Source organism: Thamnophis sirtalis, unplaced genomic scaffold (genome assembly GCF_051295495.1).
Source record: "Thamnophis sirtalis isolate CommonGarterSnake01/CBP01778 unplaced genomic scaffold, rThaSir2_p1.2 scaffold_20, whole genome shotgun sequence".
NCBI classification, from domain to species: domain Eukaryota; kingdom Metazoa; phylum Chordata; class Lepidosauria; order Squamata; family Natricidae; genus Thamnophis; species Thamnophis sirtalis.
The window spans coordinates 718,632-738,882 of record NW_028261400.1 but is presented as its reverse complement, the minus strand read 5'-3'; the positions used below and the strand labels follow the sequence as shown (position 1 = coordinate 738,882).

Genomic DNA, 20,251 nt, shown 5'->3' with positions numbered 1-20,251 from the left:
GGATGAAGGATGTTTAAATAACTGTAGTCAACTAAAAGTGGAGGTATAATGATGTCAATATGGTAAACATTTGAGTTAAGATATTTGAATTAATATGAATTAATGGAAGAGATGCACCAAAACATGTTGTAACCAGCTGATATACTTTTTTTTATATAAGATATACCTGTGTTTTTTTTCTTTCTTTTTTTTGGTCTTTTTTTTTGTCTTTTGTTTTTCCTTTTTTTCCCCCTACCTTGTTTTTTTTTTGTCCTGGTGTGGGCATGTGTTGTTTAAGTAACAAAAATTATTATTATTATTATTATTATTATTATTATTATTATTATTATTATTATTATTATTATTACACAATTGTATCAGAGCGGCCAGTTGTTTCGCCGGATTTGGCATTGGTTACTAGTTGGGCCCCACCCAGGGGCCTAGGACGTCGTAACGTATTTTCGTAATATGCGTGCAGATCCAAGCAGTGCGGCTTTTTGCATTTGACTGATGTGATTTTGTCAATTTTTAACTGTTTTAAATGTAATTCCAGTGCTTTTGGTATAGCACCCAGTGGGCCAATTACCACTGGAATTATCACTGCTGGTTTGTGCCATAGTCGTTGAATTTCGATTTTTAAGTCCTGGTATCTTGCAATTTTTTCATGTTCCTTCTCGGCGACCCTGCTATCACCTGGTATTGCGATGTCTATGATTGTGACCTTATTTTTCTCAACCAGTGTGATGTCTGGTGTATTATGCACCAGTATTTTGTCGGTTTGTATACGGAAATCCCACAAGATCTTGACCATCTGATTTTCGGTGACTTTTTCAGGCTGATGTTCCCACCAGTTTTTTTGCAGTTTTGATATTATAATTTTTGCACAAATTCCAATGGATCATTTGTGCTACTGAATTGTGCCGCAATTTATAATCAGTCTGTGCGATTTTTTTACAGCAGCTGAGTATGTGATCAACAGTTTCATCAGCTTCTTTGCAAAGTCTGCATTTGGCATCATCAGAGGATTGTTCGATTTTGGCCTTAATGGCATTTGTGCGGATAGCTTGTTCTTGCGCAGCCAGGATTAGTGACTCTGTTTCTTTCTTTAATGTACCTGTTGTTAACCATAACCAAGTTTGTTCACTGTCCACTTTATCTTTTTTTCCCCAGAAATTGGCCATGCAGTGCTTTGTTCTGCCAACTCTCCATTCTTGATTTTACCACATGTTTTCTATATTCTTGTTTTGTCTGTTGGGCCTTCAGTAGTTTTTTGTTCTTTACTTCAATTAATAGATGTTCTTGACTTTCTTTTAAATAATCAACCAGTGCATGTTTTTCTTCTTCAACTGTTTGCTTCTCTTGTAATAAACCTCTGCCACCTAATTTTCGGGGCAGGTATAGTCTATCAGTATCACCACGTGGATGTAAACTGTAGTGCATTGTCATTCGTTTCCTGGTTTTTCGGTCCAAAAGGTCCAAATCAACTTGTGTCCAGTTAACTATACCAGCTGTGTATCTTATAACTGGTATTGCCCAGGTATTTATGGCCTTGATTGTATTTCCACCATTCAATTTAGATTTCAAAATTTTCCTAACTCTGTTGGTGTACTCACGCCTGACAATAGTTTTTACTTCTCCATGCTTGATGTTATCCAACTGCAGAATGCCTAAGTATTTGTAGGCTTCATTTTCTTTGCATTTAATTAATTGGCCATTGGGCATTTCAATTCCCTCACATGCAGTGATTTTGCCCCTTTTTATGGATACAGTGGCACATTTTTCCATGCCAAACTGCATTGAAATATCAGTGCTGAATACTCGGACTGTGTTTGTCAATGATTGGATTTCTATTTCTGACTTTCCATAGAGTTTCAAATCATCCATATATAGTAAATGCGAAATTTTTTCAGCTTCTTTGGCTGTTTGGTAGCCTAATTTCATTTTTTTTAGGATTACTGATAGTGGGATCATTGCGATGATGAAGAGAAGAGGTGAAAGTGAATCACCCTGGAAAATTCCTCGCTTGATATTAACCATTCCGTAGATCTCATTCCCTACTGCCAACTCAGTTCTCCATTGTTTCATCGCCTTTTCAGTAAAGGATGTAATTTTTTGCTAATGCCAGTTGTTTCTAAGCATTTTATGATCCAACTATGTGGCAGTGAGTCAAATGCCTTTTTGTAATCAATCCAGACCATATTCAAGTTCGTTTTTCTGTTCTTACAATTTTCTAATATCATTTTATCAATTAGGAGCTGATCTTTTGTGCCCCTGCTCCTTCTTTTGTTGCCTTTTTGCTTACTGGCAAGATGTTGTTTGTTTCCAAATAATCCATCATGTTATCTGCAATAATGCCTGTGAGTAATTTGAAGGTTGTTGGCAAGCATGTTATTGGTCTGTAGTTTTCAAGTGTTGTCCCTTTAGTTGCATCTTTCTGAATCAAGTATGTTTTTCCAGTTGTCAACCATTCATCAATTTGGCCCTTTTGTAAAATTTCATTCAGTTGCCTGGCCAATATTGCATGTAAACTGGTCAGATATTTGAGCCAGAAACCATGTAATTGGTCCTTTCCAGGTGATGTCCAATTCTTTACCTTTTTAACTCGATTTTTGACCATCTCAGTTGTTATTTCTAATACTTGCATTTGTTTGTTGCCAATGCTTTTCTCAAAGTCATGTATCCACTTTGCTTCCTTGTTGTAGTCCTTTGCATTTTCCCACAATTCTTTCCAGAATTCAACTGTGGCCTGTTTTTCTGGTTTTTCACTTTTGGTGTCACCATTCACATTAAGACTTTGATAAAAACGCCGTTGGTCTGATCGAAATTGCTGATTTTGTTTGTATTGGATGATTCGTGCCTCATATCTTTCAATTTTTCTAGCTGTTGCTGTTATCTGCTGTTTTACAATCTCTACAGCTTCATTGATGTTTCTTGTATCCAATCTATATCTTCTGATTAGCCGATCTATGATTTTGTTGTTTTTAAGCCGTTGCTCATGCATGTTCTTTAAGTTACTAGCATCTGCCCTTAATTTTTTGATTTTTTGTTCTAAACGGATTTTCCACTTTGGCTTTGATGCTTTTTCTGTTGTGTGACTAGGTACTTTAATTTTAATGCCTAGTTCATTAGTGACTATTACAGCTGCGCTGTACATTAACTGGTTTGTTTCCAAGATGGATCCCGGTTCAATTGTTGAAAACACTGCATTAACCATTTTCATGATAGGGGCCAAAATTTTCTTAGGCACAGTTTTTAGTGATGGTAAACATTGCCTTTCCTCATTAAGCAGAAAATGCTCCATGATCTTATCCTTCAATTCTTTTTGTTTTTGAGTTAGTTCATCAGTTGGTTCAGTGATAACTGGTTCTAGTGGTGGTGACGTTATTTCCTCCCCGAGAGCTTCTTCTGGGAGTTCTACTATAATGTCTTTAGTTGTGTCTTGAATATCAGTTATTTCCGCTTGTGATATTGTTTTTTGGGTTTTGCAATTTGCCTGAATTTCCTCATGTTCAACTTGACTAAACACTTTATTCCGTATAATAAATCGCCTTTGATCTGCTAGTCGTTGTTCACTAACATTTGAATCTGGATATTGTTGTTTCCATAATTCATACATTCGCTTTAAATAGCCTCTTTTTTCTGGCTCTGAGTTGTAGTAATAGGCCATTATGGCACGGTTTTCATCTGCACTATATTTTTGTCATTTTGTTGGCTGGTCCACTTGTAGCCCACTTGTCGACGGATGTCCAGGGACCCCAACATCCACCTCGGCCCTTGTTAACCAGCGTGACGACCGATGCGGTATGGAATTCTTATTTGTTTTTTTCAGCATATTGTATGGGTTGGCGGGGTTTTTTTACGGGACCAGATGCCAACCTGACCCCAACCCTTCTCCTTTCTCATCAGCTTTGCTGCTGCTTTGGCTGCCATTAAAACAGGGAGGGGGGGCATGGTATTTGGGAGGGGATTACTAATTGTGCTGGAGGAAGATTCTGGAGTTCTGCTGCCTGTCTTACTGCGCATTCGGAGGAGGTTTCCCGCCAAGGCCAACGGCACCGACATTCCATCTGGGTGATGCCTTTCGAAGTTATCTCACACCTGACACTTGGGAGAATTATGATTGGACTGTAACTGGGATGCCAAGGGGTGGGGAATGGGTTATTCTATATATCATTTGCTTTCCTCCCTCCCTCTCTCCCTCTCCCTCCCTCCCCCTCTCCCTCTCTCCCTCTCCCTCTCTCCCTCTCCCCCTCCCTCCCTCTCTCCCCCCTCTCTCTCGAAGGTGGGTAGCCCAGCAGTTCAACCCTTGAAGGCCTGACCTGGTGGGTTCCCCTCAGTCATCTCAAGCTGCTTCCAGCCCCAAAAGCCCCAGAAATAAGCCATACCAGGGACTTTGCTTCAGGCTTCTTGGAAGCAAATAAAAGGAAGGGGAACTTCTGGTTACGAGATCCTGAACGTCTCTGAAGATAAAAGATTAATTGCAATGGACTATCAGACAATAAACATATGCCCACAATTTCTGTTGCTAAGCAAGGCAGTTGTTAACCAAGTTCTGTCCCATTTTACAGCCTCTTTTGCCTTTTTCATTAAGCAAATGAGTGCAGTTGTTAAGTAAATCATGTGGTCGTTAAGCAGGTCATGGTATTCCCAATGACCTCCAGGTACTACGAGTGTCATGAATACACACCAGTTCCCAAGTGCCTGAATGTGGATCAGGCGACCAACGGTCATAAGTGTGAAACCTGGTCTGTCACTGTTCTCAGTGCCATCGTAACTTCAGTCACCAAACAAATCATTGTAAGTTGGGGACTCCCTGTTTTCCTCACAGCAGCTCCTGCCCTTGTTTTCCACCTTCTTTTATTCTACTCTCCTTCTTCCCTTTCTCTTCTTCTGCCCTTGCAGCAAAGTCTGGGCGCTGCTAAAGATTGTGTCCCCGTTGGAAACTGGAGCCCATTTGCAGTGGTGCAGTGGTGTGGGGTGCCCCAATCCCTGAGTGGCCGTCTGCCAACAGCCCCCAATCAACCCAAGTCCCTTCCATTCCCTCATCTGGCCAGCCTTCCTTTCCCATCAGAAGAACAAAGTGGGCTTCTGGATTGGAAATAGGCCTGATGCTTTGAACACAAAGGTCGCAGTTACTCAATCCCCTTCAGTGACTTTCTGACAAGCAAAACCAAAGGGGAAGCCTGCTTCACTTAACATCCCTTTTACTAGCCTAAGAGCTTTCGTGATTCACTTAACGACTCTGGCAAGAAAGGTCATAAAATGGGGCCAAACTCACTGAACAACTGTCTGGCTTAGTAATGGAAATTTGGGGCTCGGCTGTGGTCATAAAGCAAGGACTTCCTGCCTTTCAGTTCCTTGTTGCCAGCTCTGCTTCTGAAGGGCAGCCTGGAAATTGGACACAATGTCGAAACCTTCCAAATTTCTCCATTAATGCTTTTGATGGTCTTTAAAGTCCTTGACTTAACGGCAGCAATTTGAAGCAGAATTCCCATAGCTAAGTGATGTGGACATAAAGCTCAACCACACCCCTTAGCGATGGCAATCCCTGCAGCCACAGTGGCTGTCATTAAGTGAATCCCACAGTCATTAGATGAGGCAACTTGTCCAAGGTCACTGGGGAAGCCAGCAGGAAGTCTCAGGCCTGCAGGTAGCAAAGTGGGGGAGGAGAGGAAAGGACATGGGGAGGGACAAGGAGGGGAGAGGGGGCTGGGGAAGGGGGGACAGTCAAGGAACACCCCCCCTTATACTTTCCATGCCAGTTTGCCCCTGGAGTCTCTGGGGGAACCAAAGGAGAAGACTGCAAATGGGGATCGTGGGACTGGAATGCAACTGGTCGTAACTGGGAACTGATGGTGAGGCATCCAGAGAGCCATTATGTGGCTGAATGGGGGGGTGAAGGGGGCCAGAACTCCAAGGACCACTTGCAAGCACCCTTTGTTCAGTGCTGTCGTAACTTGGAGCGGTTGCTCACCCATGGTTGTAGATGGAGGACCTCCTGCCCTATCAGATGCTGGATCTCCTCTCCTTCTGAGCAGTGAAGAACTTGGAGAGAACGCTTCACTTTCTGGGCCAAACAGGACCCTTCCCAAATAAGATCCCACTCTGCGTGTAAGATGGAATTTGTGTGTTTTGTGTACTACACCACATTTATTTCATAGGTTTTATAAAGAGTTCCCTCTCATAACAATTAAAACCAAGAAAACTCAATAAAAATAGAAATATTTGCACAAACAGACAACCGTATTAAAAGCACCCCTGAAAGATCAATTAAAGACAATATAGGATGAGGGCCAGCAGGTGAAGACAACCAGGGGTCTCATTCAGGGGAAGCCTCACAAGACTCCGGGCACAATGGCCAGCCTGGTCCTGGCTCTTCCCAGGCTGGATGGCCAAGGGATGGACAGGAGGCCGGGTTGGATGGCCAAGGGTCAGGGCAGGGACCACGAGTCCAGGCTGTGTGTACTCAGGGATTCCCACACAATAACCAGACCAGGAAATAAAGAGATTTGAAGCTTTATTATCCATTCAAGAGGATTAAACAAAAACACACAGCCTACAAAGCATCCATCTCAAGCAAGATAACCCCCAATCTCCCCTAAACTGCCAGGATCCACTTAAGGACGACAACCAAGAGACCCAAAGGGTGGCCAATTTCCAGAGGACCCAGCGCCTAGCTCCATCCAGAGGCTCCTAGGAGGTCAAAGACAAATTCGGGGCTTCCATACCAGTCTGGACTCAGGACCTCCTGCCTGTTTCCAGGGCACCTCAACTGGGGGAGCCCAGCCGGGCTGCCTGGGGACCCTGGTGGTGGCCCCCTCCCAAATGCCTGGGAAACTACAGAGAGGAGCTGATGGATGCTTCTGTCCAGGATCTCAGAGTTCCCTCTTCTCCCACCCCCAAACTTCAGAAAGGGAAAAATAAGCAGGCTAGCTGAGAAGAAGCTCTGGGTTTTGCGCAATTGTTACTCCAGGGGCCCATCTGAGTTCTGGGGGGACAAAGTTTCAAAGGGCCACAGAGGATGTTGGGGTCTACTTTAGTGAACGGAGAAAACTGCATAGACCACACACCTCCCCACACAAAGAATAGCCCTCCTACCCTTAGCCGTTCAATCTTCATTCCTTCCCCCAATCAGTCGCAGACTTTCAGTGAAAGAGATTTTTCTGCCTCTGGGCCAAAAAGGCTTTGGAATCTGATCTTTCCTCCAATTCTGGACCGGACAGACTCTCTCTTTCCTAGCTGCCCTGTCTGCCTCCCACCCAACAAAATAGGAAATCTCAAAGGACATTAAGTGACTCCAGTCAGTTCTAAGAAAGGAATGGGTGAGAAGATCCAGGATAGAAGAGGAAAGGGAGATGGTGGATTGAGGGGGAGCTTGTCCCAGCAGGTCCTTCTCCATCAGCAGGGTCCCCCCTGTTCAGAGGTGGGTTCCTACCAGTTTGCACCTATTCAGTAGAACCGGTTCATCAAATCTACTGAACCGGTTAGAAGAGGTTCCACCAGTGGACCCAGAAAGCAGGCCACACCTACAGAAGAGGTTCCAAAAATTTTTGAAACCCACCGCTGGTCCTTGGAGATGATTATTCTACACTATCATGCTCCTATTTATAAAACTCAGTGCCTCTGTGAAAGGTAAGGATGGCTACTGCGTTTGTGGTGCAATCAGAACATTGCGTGTGTTGAAGTTGTTTTAACGCAAACCAAAGATGCCTTTTAAAAAACAAGTTTCCATCATATTCTTATGCATGCCAGTGCTGTGTGTGAGGTAATTTAAGGTGGTTCTGACAAGCGTCGTCGGCATCTTCATATCCGGTCACATGGGTGGCAAGCCACTCCCACAAAGGAGGCCACACCCACAGAGTAGGTTCAAACAATTTTTGAAATCCACCACTGCCCCTGTGGCTTCCCAGTCGGCTTGGGTCTTGGGACAGACGTCCACCTGGAGTGTGATGTCCTCTACCACCACTGTTACTTGCAGGGTCCCTGGCGGAGGGTAGTCAGCAGCCTCTTGCAAGCTCCTCCACAAAGTTTACATCCTCGGGTACCTTCCTTGGGCTTCTGTGTCTTCTCCATCCTCTCTGAGTCTCTTCTGCTGCCCCGCTAAAATAGGCCAGGTAAGCTCAGGACCCTGGATCGTGATCCAGGATGAGGAATCGGAGTGAAACTTTTCTTTTAGTAAAGCCGGAATAATGTCCAGCCCCCAAGGGTTCACTGACAAATGCGCGCTCGACAAAAGCGTGCCGATGAAACCGCGGCGAGAAAACTGCGAGGTCGAAATCGCGCCGACGAATGCACGCAGAAGCGCGTTGACAACAGTGCACTGACAAAAGCGTGCCTTCAACAAACAACTAATAACAACCTAATAACCCTAACCCTAACCCTTACCTTAACTTAACTTAAATCATCCTTTTGTGGGCGCAGTTTTGTCGGTGTGTTGTTGTGGGCGTGTTTATGACATTGCGGTGTTCTCACCGCGGTTTTGTCAGTGCGCTTTTGTCGTGCGCGCATTTATCGGGTCACGGCCCCCAAGTAATATGTCCCAAAAAACAAAGTCCAAGAAATCCATCTTCCTTTCAAAGTCTATTAGGAACACATTAAATTGACAAGGACTTGGTATAATTCCGACTCTGGCCAGGATCTGGAATTACACCCAATAAAAGCAATAATATGAAACTTCCCCCCTGAATCACAATTTCCAATCAACTCTCAGTCCAACTGCCCAGTGGCTCCAAACTCCACCTTCGTCCAGCTGCAGGCACCTTCTCTCTTCCCAGGGAAAGGAAATCCACCTAAGCATAACATTCCCCCTTCGTCTTTACAACCCCACTTTCCACAGTTAGAAAGTGGGGAGCCTGGAGTATTATTAAATCCATTTACTCAGAAACCTCAAAGCTAATAGAAAAAGAATACAAAGGCTAAAATCAAATCTGGCTACGCCCAGGACACCTTCGGGATCGACAAAGAACCCCCCTCCCACAAAATCATTGTCTGCGTGAGTGTGGCAAGAAATCAGATCACACCACCCACCACACTCTAGGTACTGTCACAATCTCACTGCAAGCCTCGTAGCAGGCTCTTTATTTCGTGAACTAAGAAACGTCAAACTAGGAAGGATCAGAGTGTCTTAGGCAAACACAGAAGGGGAACAGAGAGAGTTTCAAGGAAGAAATAAAGAAAACTTCTGTCTACTCTTTAACTTCTCTGTGTTCTTATTTACTCAACAGTGCGATGCACAGGCGGTCACTTTCCTGCACCCCAGCGATCTCTCATTTCAAAGTGTTCTAAAACAAAGGGGAACTCAAGCACAATTATAAAATTAGCTCCCATTTAGGAATGATATATAGAGATCTAACAGAAAAGAAAATCACAGGCTGGCGCTACTCTTAACATGAGGCACGTTGAGAACTACTGAAGAAGACAGGCAGCAACTAGAGTTAACCTAGTTGGAACCTAGTTGGAACCTAGAGTTCATTCCATAACTCTGGGTGAACCTTCCCCAGCAGACTTGGAAAGAAGAGGCCATGTTGAAGGACAACAGAATTCAGTTCCCTGGTGTTGAACTATCTTCCTCCAGCCTCACTTTCTGGATGTGTCCTTGACAGGAAAAACCAACAACCACAACTGAACACAACCCCCAGGGGTGTATCTGTGGCTTTTTGCTAAGATGCTTTTCTCCAGCCTCTCCTCTGCACATGGAGCCCAGGAGAAGTTCAGGATCCCCAAGGGACAAATTGCTTCTCGTTATAATTATGACCATCCGAGACTTTGCTATGCTACTTCGACTGCCTTTGATGTAAACATCAGACCGAAGCCACATGGAAGAGATCTTGCATCAGAAAAGGATAAATGCCTCTGTTGTTCACACTGTGTGTGACACAAGTTTTGGGGAGGGGCAGGGTCTGTGCTCTTAAATGTACCTTTTTCTCCTTTCCAGGTGAAGCTCAGTTTGTCTTGGTCTGGATCAGGAAAGCCACAGTCATTTCCATCTTGTGAGAGTGCTCTGAATCCTTCCAACTCTTGTTCATGGTTAGAAGTGGTCAGGGGATTGATTCAGCTCCAAGAATTATGGACCTCCTGCTTCTGCTTCTGTTGCTGCTGATGTCCCAGCCGGTCTCTGGGAAGCTTCAAAAGAAATGCCCGCTGAGTTTGGAGCCATTGGAAGCCAGAGATGGGAAACAGCCATGGAGCCATTACAGGCCAGGAGACCATCTCATTAGTATAATCATGAGTTTAACAAAAATATTGCGTACAAGATTGCCCTTCAACGTGGCTCCTTCTCTTCCCTTTGACTTGTAAGTCATTCAGGGTGGTAAAGTTGCATCCCTTCTATTGGCAGTTCTAACATTCTCCTTCTTTTCTTCTTATTCCACTTACAGCGCCTGTTTCATTTCCTGAATCTTTTGGATTTCCACGGTCCTCCCTTTTATCTTATTTTGTAGAAGTAACTGAAATCCAAAGATGGGACAGAATAAAAAAACGTAACAACTCCAGATTATTTTCCTTTCCCCACCCAAACTTGGGTTCATCACTTGAATACTAACTTTTGTTTAAAGTACTTCCCCTTCTCGGTCCAGTTCCATATTTTTATAATCACTCATTGATATAGAATTCCTGATCCTTATTGCAACAGATGACTTTTTTCAGAATTGCTATATTTTTGTCGCTGATCAAACATCCTCTTCCCTTTATGATGGTTCTACTTTGAATTGTTTTGAATCCTGTTTAGTGGGCAGATAAGTCCTCCTACAAATAATGGTCTATTTGTGATTCTTAAGCCTGGTGGAGGACTAGCTCCATCCCTTCTCCTCAACATTCATTAAAGTTACACAGTGATGGGTGGCTGTAATCTGCCTCTGTTTTTGGATCAGCATTGGCTTAAAACTTGGTCAGGGTGTGAAAAGAAATGGGATTAAATTGGGGAAAAAGTATTTTTTGTTCATGATGCTGATAATAACAGAAACCTTTATTTACAGTAAACTCTCTCTCCATCCTTTTTTAATGCTACTCTATATTTTTGCCTTTGAACTGATCAACAAAAATCCATATCTCCTGCACAATCTCACACTGGGCTACAACCTCCATGACAACTATTTGAGCACACTTGGCACTTCAGATGCCTTGCTGGACATTCTCTCCGCAGGAGAAGCCAATGTCCCCAACTACGGCTGTGGAAGGAGGGAGAACCTCCTGGCTCTTCTTGATGGAGCCGACAGGGACATCTCCATCCAGATGTCAAGATTAGTAGGCACCTACAAAGTCCCACAGGTTCGTGTGTATGTGTTTCTTTACCTGGCGGACTGGGGATGGTGATGGGTGAGCAATAGATCCAACTGTATCTTCTCTATGGAACTTGAGCTGTTTTTCACCAGGGCCATTGTAAATGTCATGGCTGAGGATTGGGATGGACAGTAGGGCAAGGAGAGACCAAAGGAGAGATAGGCATCATGGCACCGTCCACATTGCTTTGGGGGCTTCTGCTGCACACTTGCGAAGTGGGAAGAAAAGAGCGCATACATATGAACCACTGTTATTCAGTCAAGATTCAGCCCTTTAGACTTCCCAGGACTAATGAAGGATCCTGAAGTTAGGATGCCTATGGAGCTAAATCATATTTTTATGCTGACTATATTTTATCATTAGTATAGTCTGAAGGTGGATTGAATACTTTGCTGAAAGGAATTGGTTCCTACCGTCACGATAATTCTCTGATTATTAATAAATCAAAGTCAAAAGTTATAATCTTTGGAAAATGGCATCATGGCTATAGAAGGATATTCCCTTTTTAGCCAATAGAGAGAATTAACACTTTCTTACCTAGAGGTAATTTTCTCTGGAACCGGATGCTAGTTCCCTCTTTATCAATGAAGTTCACTTAGGTTAATTTGCTCCTTAAAATAAAACAACAACAACTGTAGCTATCCAGCTTCCTTAGTCTCTCTGTTAAAGTCCTATCTATTGCCAAGGTTCTCCGCAAGGGCTAATATCAAACTGAAATTTGGCGGTTCAAATAAAATCACTAGTGGAAGTAAACCTGTCATTTGCACCTCTGTAACTGTCTGGTTTGGCACTGCAATTAAGCAAGACAGACACGGACAGACAATTTGGACTGCAGAAGAAGTCACTGCAACCAGCCTGCCTTCCATTGAGGACCTGCGTGCTGCATGAGAAAATATCTACAGACCCCTCGCATCCTGGACATAAACTGGTTCAATTTCACCTCTCAAGGCAACGCTACAAGGCACTGCATGCCAAAAAACCAGACACAAAGGCAAATTCCCCCCCCCATGCCATCAGTCTGCTAAACAACTAATTCCCACAACACTGTCTTATGCCCTGAGATGTCAAACCACCTGGAAGAGCTGTGCTACTTATATAGAGCATCTGTCCTGTTTCACCTGTTTCCTTAGATTCTTATGACTGTAATGTTGTCGCATCTCATGATTCACGTTGGTTGCTTTAGCATCCTACGGCTATCACTGAGTGTTGTATCTATGGTTTATGATGACTGTATTTTATGATGATGATTATCACGTGTTGCTTGTATGTACACCGAGAGCTTATGCATCAATCAATCAGAATAGAGCTGGAAAGGACTTTGGAGGTCTTCTAGTCCAGCCCCTTGCTCAAGCAGGAAACCCTATACCAGTTCAGTGATGAAGCACCCACAACTTCTGAAGGCAAGCTCTTCCACTGGTTAATTGTCCTCACTGTTAGGAAGTTTCTCCTTAGTTCCAGGTTGCTTCTCTTCTTCATTAGTTTCCACCCATTATTTCTTGTCCTGCTCTCTGGTGCTTTGGAAAATAAATGGACCCCCTCCTTCTTGTGGCAGCTTCTCAATTAACCGAATAACAGAGTTGGGAGGGACCTTGTAGGTCATCTAGTCCAACCCCCCTGCCCAAGCAGGAGCCCCTACACCATTTCTGACAGAGGGCAGCCCAGCCTCTTCTTGAAAGCCTCCAGGGACGAAGCTCCCACAACTTCTGAAGGCAACTCCTCTTCCACTGACTGATTGTTCTCCCTGTCAGGAAATTTCTCCTTCTTTCCAAGTTGAATTCCCCCTTGATCAGTTTCCATCCATTCTTCCTTGTCTGGCCTTCAAGTGCTTTGGGAAATAGTTTGACCCCCGCCCCCCTCCTCACTATGATAGCTTCTCAAATATTGGAACAATGCTATCATGTCTCCCCTGGTCCTTCTCTTCACTAGACTAGCCATGGCGAGTACTTGCAACCGTTCTTCATATGTTTTATGAAGTTGCTCTTCTCTGCACTTTTTCCAAAGTCTCAACATCTTTTTTTTAATATGGTGATGCAGCATTCCAGGTGTGGCTTTACTAAGGCTTAATAAAGTAGTCTTTATCAGCTCATGTGATTTTGATCCTGTGCCTCTCTTTATACAACCAAGGTTTGCATTAGCTTTTTTGGCTGCTGCTACACACTCCTGACTCATGTTTAAGTGATCGTCCACCAAGACTCACTCTCACAGTTACCGTTTTTGAGCCTAACCTGAACTTGTACCTTTGGTTTTTCCTGCCCATGGGTAAAAACTTTCTTTTCTCCGCATTGAATTTCATGTTGTTGGATTGTTCAAGTCTGTTAAATTCTTTTTGGATCCCGAGCTTGTCTTATGGGGTGTTGGCTACTCCTGCCAGCTTAGTGTCATCTACAAATTTGATGAGTTCCCCTTCTATTCCCTCATCTACCATATTTTTCGGAGTATATGACACACCTTTTTCCCTCAAAAAAGAGGGTGAAATTCTGTGTGTCTTATACACTGAATACAGCATTTTTGGCCTCCTGAGACCCCCCCTTTGCAAAAATGGCTGTGCATAGCCTTTAGGAGGCTTCCAGAGTGCTCCTGGGGGCTGGGGAGGGCACAAATAAGTGAAAAATGGGCCGTTTTTTCCTTCTTTTTGCCTCCCCAGCCCCCAGGAGCACTCTGGAAGCCTCCTAAAGGCTATGCATACCTTTTTTATTTACAAAAAACGGGCTCATTTTTTGCAAAAATGGGACGTTTTTTGGGGGGGTTGCAGAGGGCAAAAACTTTTTTAAAAAATTTGCCTCTTCAAAATCTTGCTGTGTCTTATACTCCTGTGCGTCTTATACTCAGAAAAATACGGGTAAGTCATTTATAAAGACATTGAAGAGTACTGGGCCTAAGACAGAACCTTGTGGTACCCCACTATTTATTTCCTTCCATGTAGATGTAGTACCATTAAGGACTACTTGCCGAATACGGTTTGTCAGTCAGTTACAAATCCATCTGATGGTGATGCTATGGATCCCACATTTTTCTAGCTTACCAGGAAGTAAGTTATGGTCTACTTTGTCAAATGCCTTGCTGAAGTCTAAATATACTATGTGTAATTTAGTCACTTTGTCAAAGAATGAAATAAGATTGGTTTGGCATGATCTGTTTTTAAACAAACACATGCTGGCTACTAGTTATAATTATTTGTCTAGATGTTCACAGATCTGTTTTTGATCATTTTTCTCCAGTATCTTCCCAGGTATTGATGTTAGGCTGATTGATCTGTAGTTTCTTGGGTCTGTCCCCGTCCCCCCCGCACCTTTTCTTGGAAGATGGGACTCACATCAGCCCTTTTCCAATCCTCTGGAAGTTCCCTGGTGCTGAAAGATTTTTTAAAAATAGGATACAATGGTTCCGAGATAACCCTTGAGATAACCCTAACTCCTTCAGAACTCTGGGATGTAATCCATCAGGTCGCAGTGATTTCTCTTCATCAAGGTCAAACTGGTGTTCTCTTTTCTTGCTTATTTTAATTTTGATTTTTAGCTGGTCTTGTACAGTTACGTTTTTGCTGGTTGGATTATACTCTGCTTTCTCTACACTTTCCATCTTCCCTCTTTAATGGATCAACTGTTTCCTTGACTTTTTTCTTGTTATTTGTATTTTGAAAGAAACTTTTTTTATCTTTGACTTTTTTTCCCCTAGTCTTTGTTTATTCTGTTCATTCATTCACCAGAGACAAATTCCTTCTGTGTGTCCAATCACACTTGTCCAATAAAAAATTATATTCTATAATTTTCTTTTCTAATCTAGAACAAACCCAATCGTAGCATCTTAGTAGTATCCTGGAGATGGATAAAAGGACATCAGCTTCTGCCCCTAGAGCTGAATTGGGACTTTATATTTCTCTCTCTCTAAAGTTAGGCCTTATTAGTGATACAAAAACTATGGAAATTGTGAGAAACTAAAAAAATCTGGTCATTTAGAATAAACAAAATTTCAATTAAAGACCACTTTGACCACACATCTGACAAATTATATTAGAAGTATGGTCTCCCTGACTCTTGCATACGGAGAGAAAAGGCTGGAAAGATTTCTACACAAAGGATATATGCAGGATATCAAAGCGGAGAAAGTTGTAGCCATCCTCAGAAAGTTTGGAACATTGAAATGGATGAGCTGCTACAAACAGACCTTCCAGATTGCCAAGTGTTGACATGCAGAAATGCTGAAATACCTAAGGAGGACGAGTAAGATTTCAGCAGCTGGACACAATGGTTAAATATTGAAGATTTAATCAAGCTTCTTATAATGAACAGACTTTTATTTGCAGAGGATCAGAAATGAAAGAAATAACACACCTTCACTGCTTTTTCAGATCAGTGATGGAATTCCTTCAGAGGCTCTGCAAGATAAAAGTCAATTCCCTTTTTTCCACCCGTTGCTCCCCAAAGAAGGGTTCCAGTACCCAGCAATTGTCCAGCTGCTCCTCCACTTCAGATGGACCCTCATTGGCCTCTTTGCTTCAGACACAGAGAAGGGAGAGAATTTCATGAGGACTTTCCCTCCTCTGCTTGTCAGGAATGGAATTTGCGTTGTTATATCACAATTGTTCTCAACAACTGGTCATAGAGCAGCCCTTGGGGATTCCCTCTCTAGGTGGAGGCAAGTCAATGTTTTTCTTCACTTTATAGAATATGTTTCCATTTGGGACAGAATCCTTCCTTTCCATTTAACACTTATGCGTTTGCCAGGACCCATTGAAGGGAAGGTCTGGATCCTCTCAGCCTTGGGCAGTATGAAAAAGAGAAAGCACAGACTTTACAAATATCTCCATAGTATTTGGATGTTTGATTTTCAGAGGAAAAATAGGCCTCAGGATGATACCTTTGAGCCCAGTTTCCTTTTCAAACACCTATTTCAAGATCCATATTTCCACTGTTCTCTTTCAAAGAATGTCTTTTCTGTCAAAGGCCGCAGAAGATGCACCCAGAAAGCCCCACTGGAGACCCAGGAGAAAAGGAACAGGATCCGGATTCCAGATCCCCACCCTTTGTACAGTATCTTGAAGAGAGACTGGGACAGAATTATCGGTGTCATTCAGACTCTGGCCCAGGCCTTGAACGCTGCCTATTCCTCCAGACCAAGGAGGAGAAGCAAGGGAGCCAAAGAGAGGCTGCAGCCATGGCAAGTAAGTTGCACCAACAAGGATCCATCAAACATAGGTAGAAAGATGATGAGGAACTTTCTGAATCTTTTTGAGGTACAAAAGGACAAGGATTGTAGCCAATTCAATCACTCGGGGATGATGTTCCAAAGAAAGGGCACCATAATAGATGCCTTTTGGTATTAACAGCCAATTTTAAAACCATGTATACATTTTTAAATAAATTGCTGTAGGTAGGGATTTGGAATTAGAATCACAAGATTTTTCATTTAAAACATTGAAGGAGTCCCTGAGACCATCTAGCCCAACCCCTCCTCCCTGCAGGAATCCCAGTTAAAGCTTCTCTGACTGATGGCCACTTGGTCTTTGCATTCAGACATAACAGATGATCAAGCTAAGCCCAAGGATGGAGTTAAATGCCTTGTAAGTGTGGAGTCTCTAGGTCCCCAGAAGAGTCCCAAATACACCACCACCCCCGTGAATTTCATTGAGTCTTATCTAGCATCAATTTGGGTTGCCCATTATTAGATCAAGCTAATAGGTATTTCATTTTCATTTCATTTCATTTATTTGACATTTATAGGCCGCCCTTTTCCCTGAGGGGACTCAGGGCGGCTTACAATTTGTAGGAAGGGAGTGCAAGACAAAACACAAAAAGAAAATGTGAAATATAATAAAATAAAACAATAAAACACAACATTCATTCAGCATTCGGGTGGGGCGAGATTAGGGTCTTATCCCCAGGCCTGACGGGATAGCCAGATCTTGAGGGCTGTGCGGAAGGTCTGGACGGTGGTGAGGGTACGAATCTCCACAAGGCAGCTTGTAGAAAACTTTCAGAGCTTTGAACAATTCTTGTTCTTGGTTCTTAGACATTAGATTAGAATTCTTTATTGGCCAAGCGTGATAGGACACACAAAGAAATTGCCTTTGGTGCAGATGCTCTGAGTGAACATAAGAAAAATAAAATAGAATACATTCCTCAAGAATCATAAGATACAACACTTAGTGATAGTCATAGGATGCTAATAAGCAATCGGATCATACTAGGAAACAATAAAACAATGTAAATTGAAAGATACAAGCAACATGGGTATAGTAGTAAGTGGGGAAAATAGGTACTAGTAAGGCTGAAAAGAATAATAGTAACACAGTCTTAGTAAATCGCTTGACAGTGGTGAGGAAATTATCTGTTTAGCAGAGTGATGGTGTTCAGGAAAAAACTGTCCTTGTGTCTAGTTGTTCTGGTGTGCAGTGCTCCAAAGCATCGTTTTGAGGGTAGAGGTTGAAACAATTTATGTCCAGGATATGAGGGGTCTATAGATATTTTCATGGCCCTCTTTTTGACTTGTGCAGTGCACAGGTCCTCCATGGAAGGTAATTTGGTAGCCATTGTTTTTTCTGTTCTAATTATCCGTTGAAGTCTGTGTCTGTCTTATTGGGTTGCAGAGCCAAACCAGACAGTTATGGAGATGCCGATGACAGACACAATGCTTATGCCTGGCAAAGACAAATAGCTAAGGGGAAGCTGAATTCCTCTGCTTTACTTAATTTCTCTCTTGGAACTGAGTTCATGTTTCCACGTCTGATGTTCTGGAAAAACAATAAACAGATGTTACGCTTGTGTGTAACATCTTTCGGTTGTTGGAAGAAGGCTGCATCCTCCCTTCTCCAGCTAAGAGATTGTCCTAGTATGTCACGCTTTAAAAAGAAAAAAGAAGTTAATGAGTAATTTCTTTCTTTTTAGAAAAAATGTATTGGTGATCTGTTCTAAAGTGTTCCATTTAACAGACACATTGGTTCAATTATGTTTTGCAAAAATATATTTTTCAATATGTGATTGACACATTTTCTGAGCCCTTTTCACTTTGGAAGAGAGTGGCCACGCTTTAGTTCCCCACTCATAACAGTTGCAAGTTAGAGAAGAAAGGGTCAAATGTGGAAAGACCGCGTGGGATAAGAAACCCGCCTGCATATTTCTATTCCAGTTCAATCCCTTTTTGGAGAAGAATGAGTTTTGCAACATTTCCAAGAGGAAACTGCATTGGGACCCAAATGGAGACACAGCAGCGGATCTGAACATCATGAGCATCTTGGTTTCCCCTCCCCGCATGGATTTCATCCCAGAGCAACTGGGGAGTTTTGAAAGAGGGAGACTGGAGATCAGACAAGACGCTCTTTCTCGGCTGAAGCTGCTCAACAAGGTGGGGAAAGCATTGGCGGTTTTCCCACTTCGCAAAGCCTTAGGACCCAGGGGGGAGGACTTCCACTGAGAATTAAATGGGCAGGGTGGGAGTTGAACCTTTCCAGTTTCTGAGGCTGCTTGGGAGACTTCGGGGCCATTGACCAAAGTGCCCTTAAAATGCTATGATGTGAAACACTCTTTTCAGCTGATTCAACAGAGTCCAACATTTTTATGTGTTTCTTTGCTTGCTTAATTTATAGGCTGCCCAATCTCACTGTCCAGAGTAACGTGGGAGGCAAAGTGAGGATTCCTTAGGAAACAGATCAGGCTGTTTTCTGTCCCCTCTGCCACCTGGTGCCGCCCTAAACCTGGGGTTATTTTGATGCTGGATATTTTTATCAAAGGAGTTAGAGCAAGGGTATTCAACCTTTTTATACCTACCGCCCACTTTTGTATCTCTGTTAGTAGTAAAATTTTCTAACTGCCCACCGGTTCCACAGTAATGGTGATTTATAAAGTAGGGAAGTGTTGTGGCCCAGCAGAAGCCGTTAGAGCTGCCGCCAGACTCTGACAGCGAGGGGTCTTATGAGTCGGCCTTGGAGGAGGTGGAGGACCCTGGACAGGGTGTCGACGCCGAGCAGGGCGAGGAGAGACTGGTTGGCCACCAGGTGGCGGCAGAGCATTGGATCAAAGGGAATGTTCCTGAAAGTATTTGGGAATTGTATCAGGAGGCAAGCAGGCTTAGGTCTACTCAGCGTAAAGGACAAAGGAGATGATTGCGAGCAGCTGTTGCTCGTTAGGATCTCCTCCTGCTGATAAAAGAGACTGATGGTGCCACGCCCTGGTTGCAGAAGTCAACGTTCCTTGTTCGCGTGCAACCATCGAGAAAAGCCCACTTGGATAAGTGACTTGATTTATATAATCCTGTTTTGCAGTAGTTTATGAGTTATAGGACTTTTGCCAGAGCAATTATCTGTGTTTATTTTGGGCTCGCAGCCAGCAAGAGCTGGGACTGATAAAAAGACATTCCTTTGAAGGTTCTGTTTGGCTTTTGTTTCCGAACAGACAAGGTGGGGGTCAGAACAGGGAAGTAACTTTACTTTATAAAATTTATAAAGCAGAGTTACAGCAAACCCCTAGTGCCCACCATGAAAGCTGGAACGCCCACTAGTGGGTGGTAGGGACCAGGTTGACTACCACTGAGTTAGAGAAACCAGGCATGTATGGTTAGGGAGCTGCCTTATGGTGTTGGCCTAGGCTGTAGCCCTTAAATAACTCCTCATCAAATGGGGGAGCCAAGAACTGTTGCTCTATAAACAAATCTTAAGTGTGGACAGGACTTCACCTGATCTACACATTCCCTATCCAGGCTTCAATTATACCTGCCTCTTCCCCAAAACAACTATCTGATAGTCAGGACGTTGAGTGCACAAGTCCTACTAAACCTTGACCTTAATTGTTATCTACCATGATCTCTCTGGGCAAAAAGAAGGCTCCGGATTTAACTAACAATGAAAGTGGGACTGTCTTTCCATGGACTCACCTAACTGTAGTTCTTCTACCTGCTGCAAAGGTTTCCTGACCAGCCTTGTTTGAGGGACACGTCCTCATGACCTCCCTCTCGCCTCACTCCAGTTCTAGAAATAGACAGACAGTTTTAATCTCATTTCATC

General features: G+C 43.2%; 1 protein-coding gene across 1 annotated transcript in view; it reads left to right on the top strand.

The window, feature by feature from the left end:
• Positions 1-20,251, top strand: part of LOC148042234 (uncharacterized) — an 845,903-nt gene that overhangs the window by 161,523 nt on the left and 664,129 nt on the right. Inside the window, exon 4 of the mRNA XM_087703082.1 lies at positions 9,498-9,502. Within this exon, the coding sequence (XP_087559208.1) occupies positions 9,498-9,502 (5 nt within the window). The remainder of the gene's footprint in view (positions 1-9,497; positions 9,503-20,251) is intronic.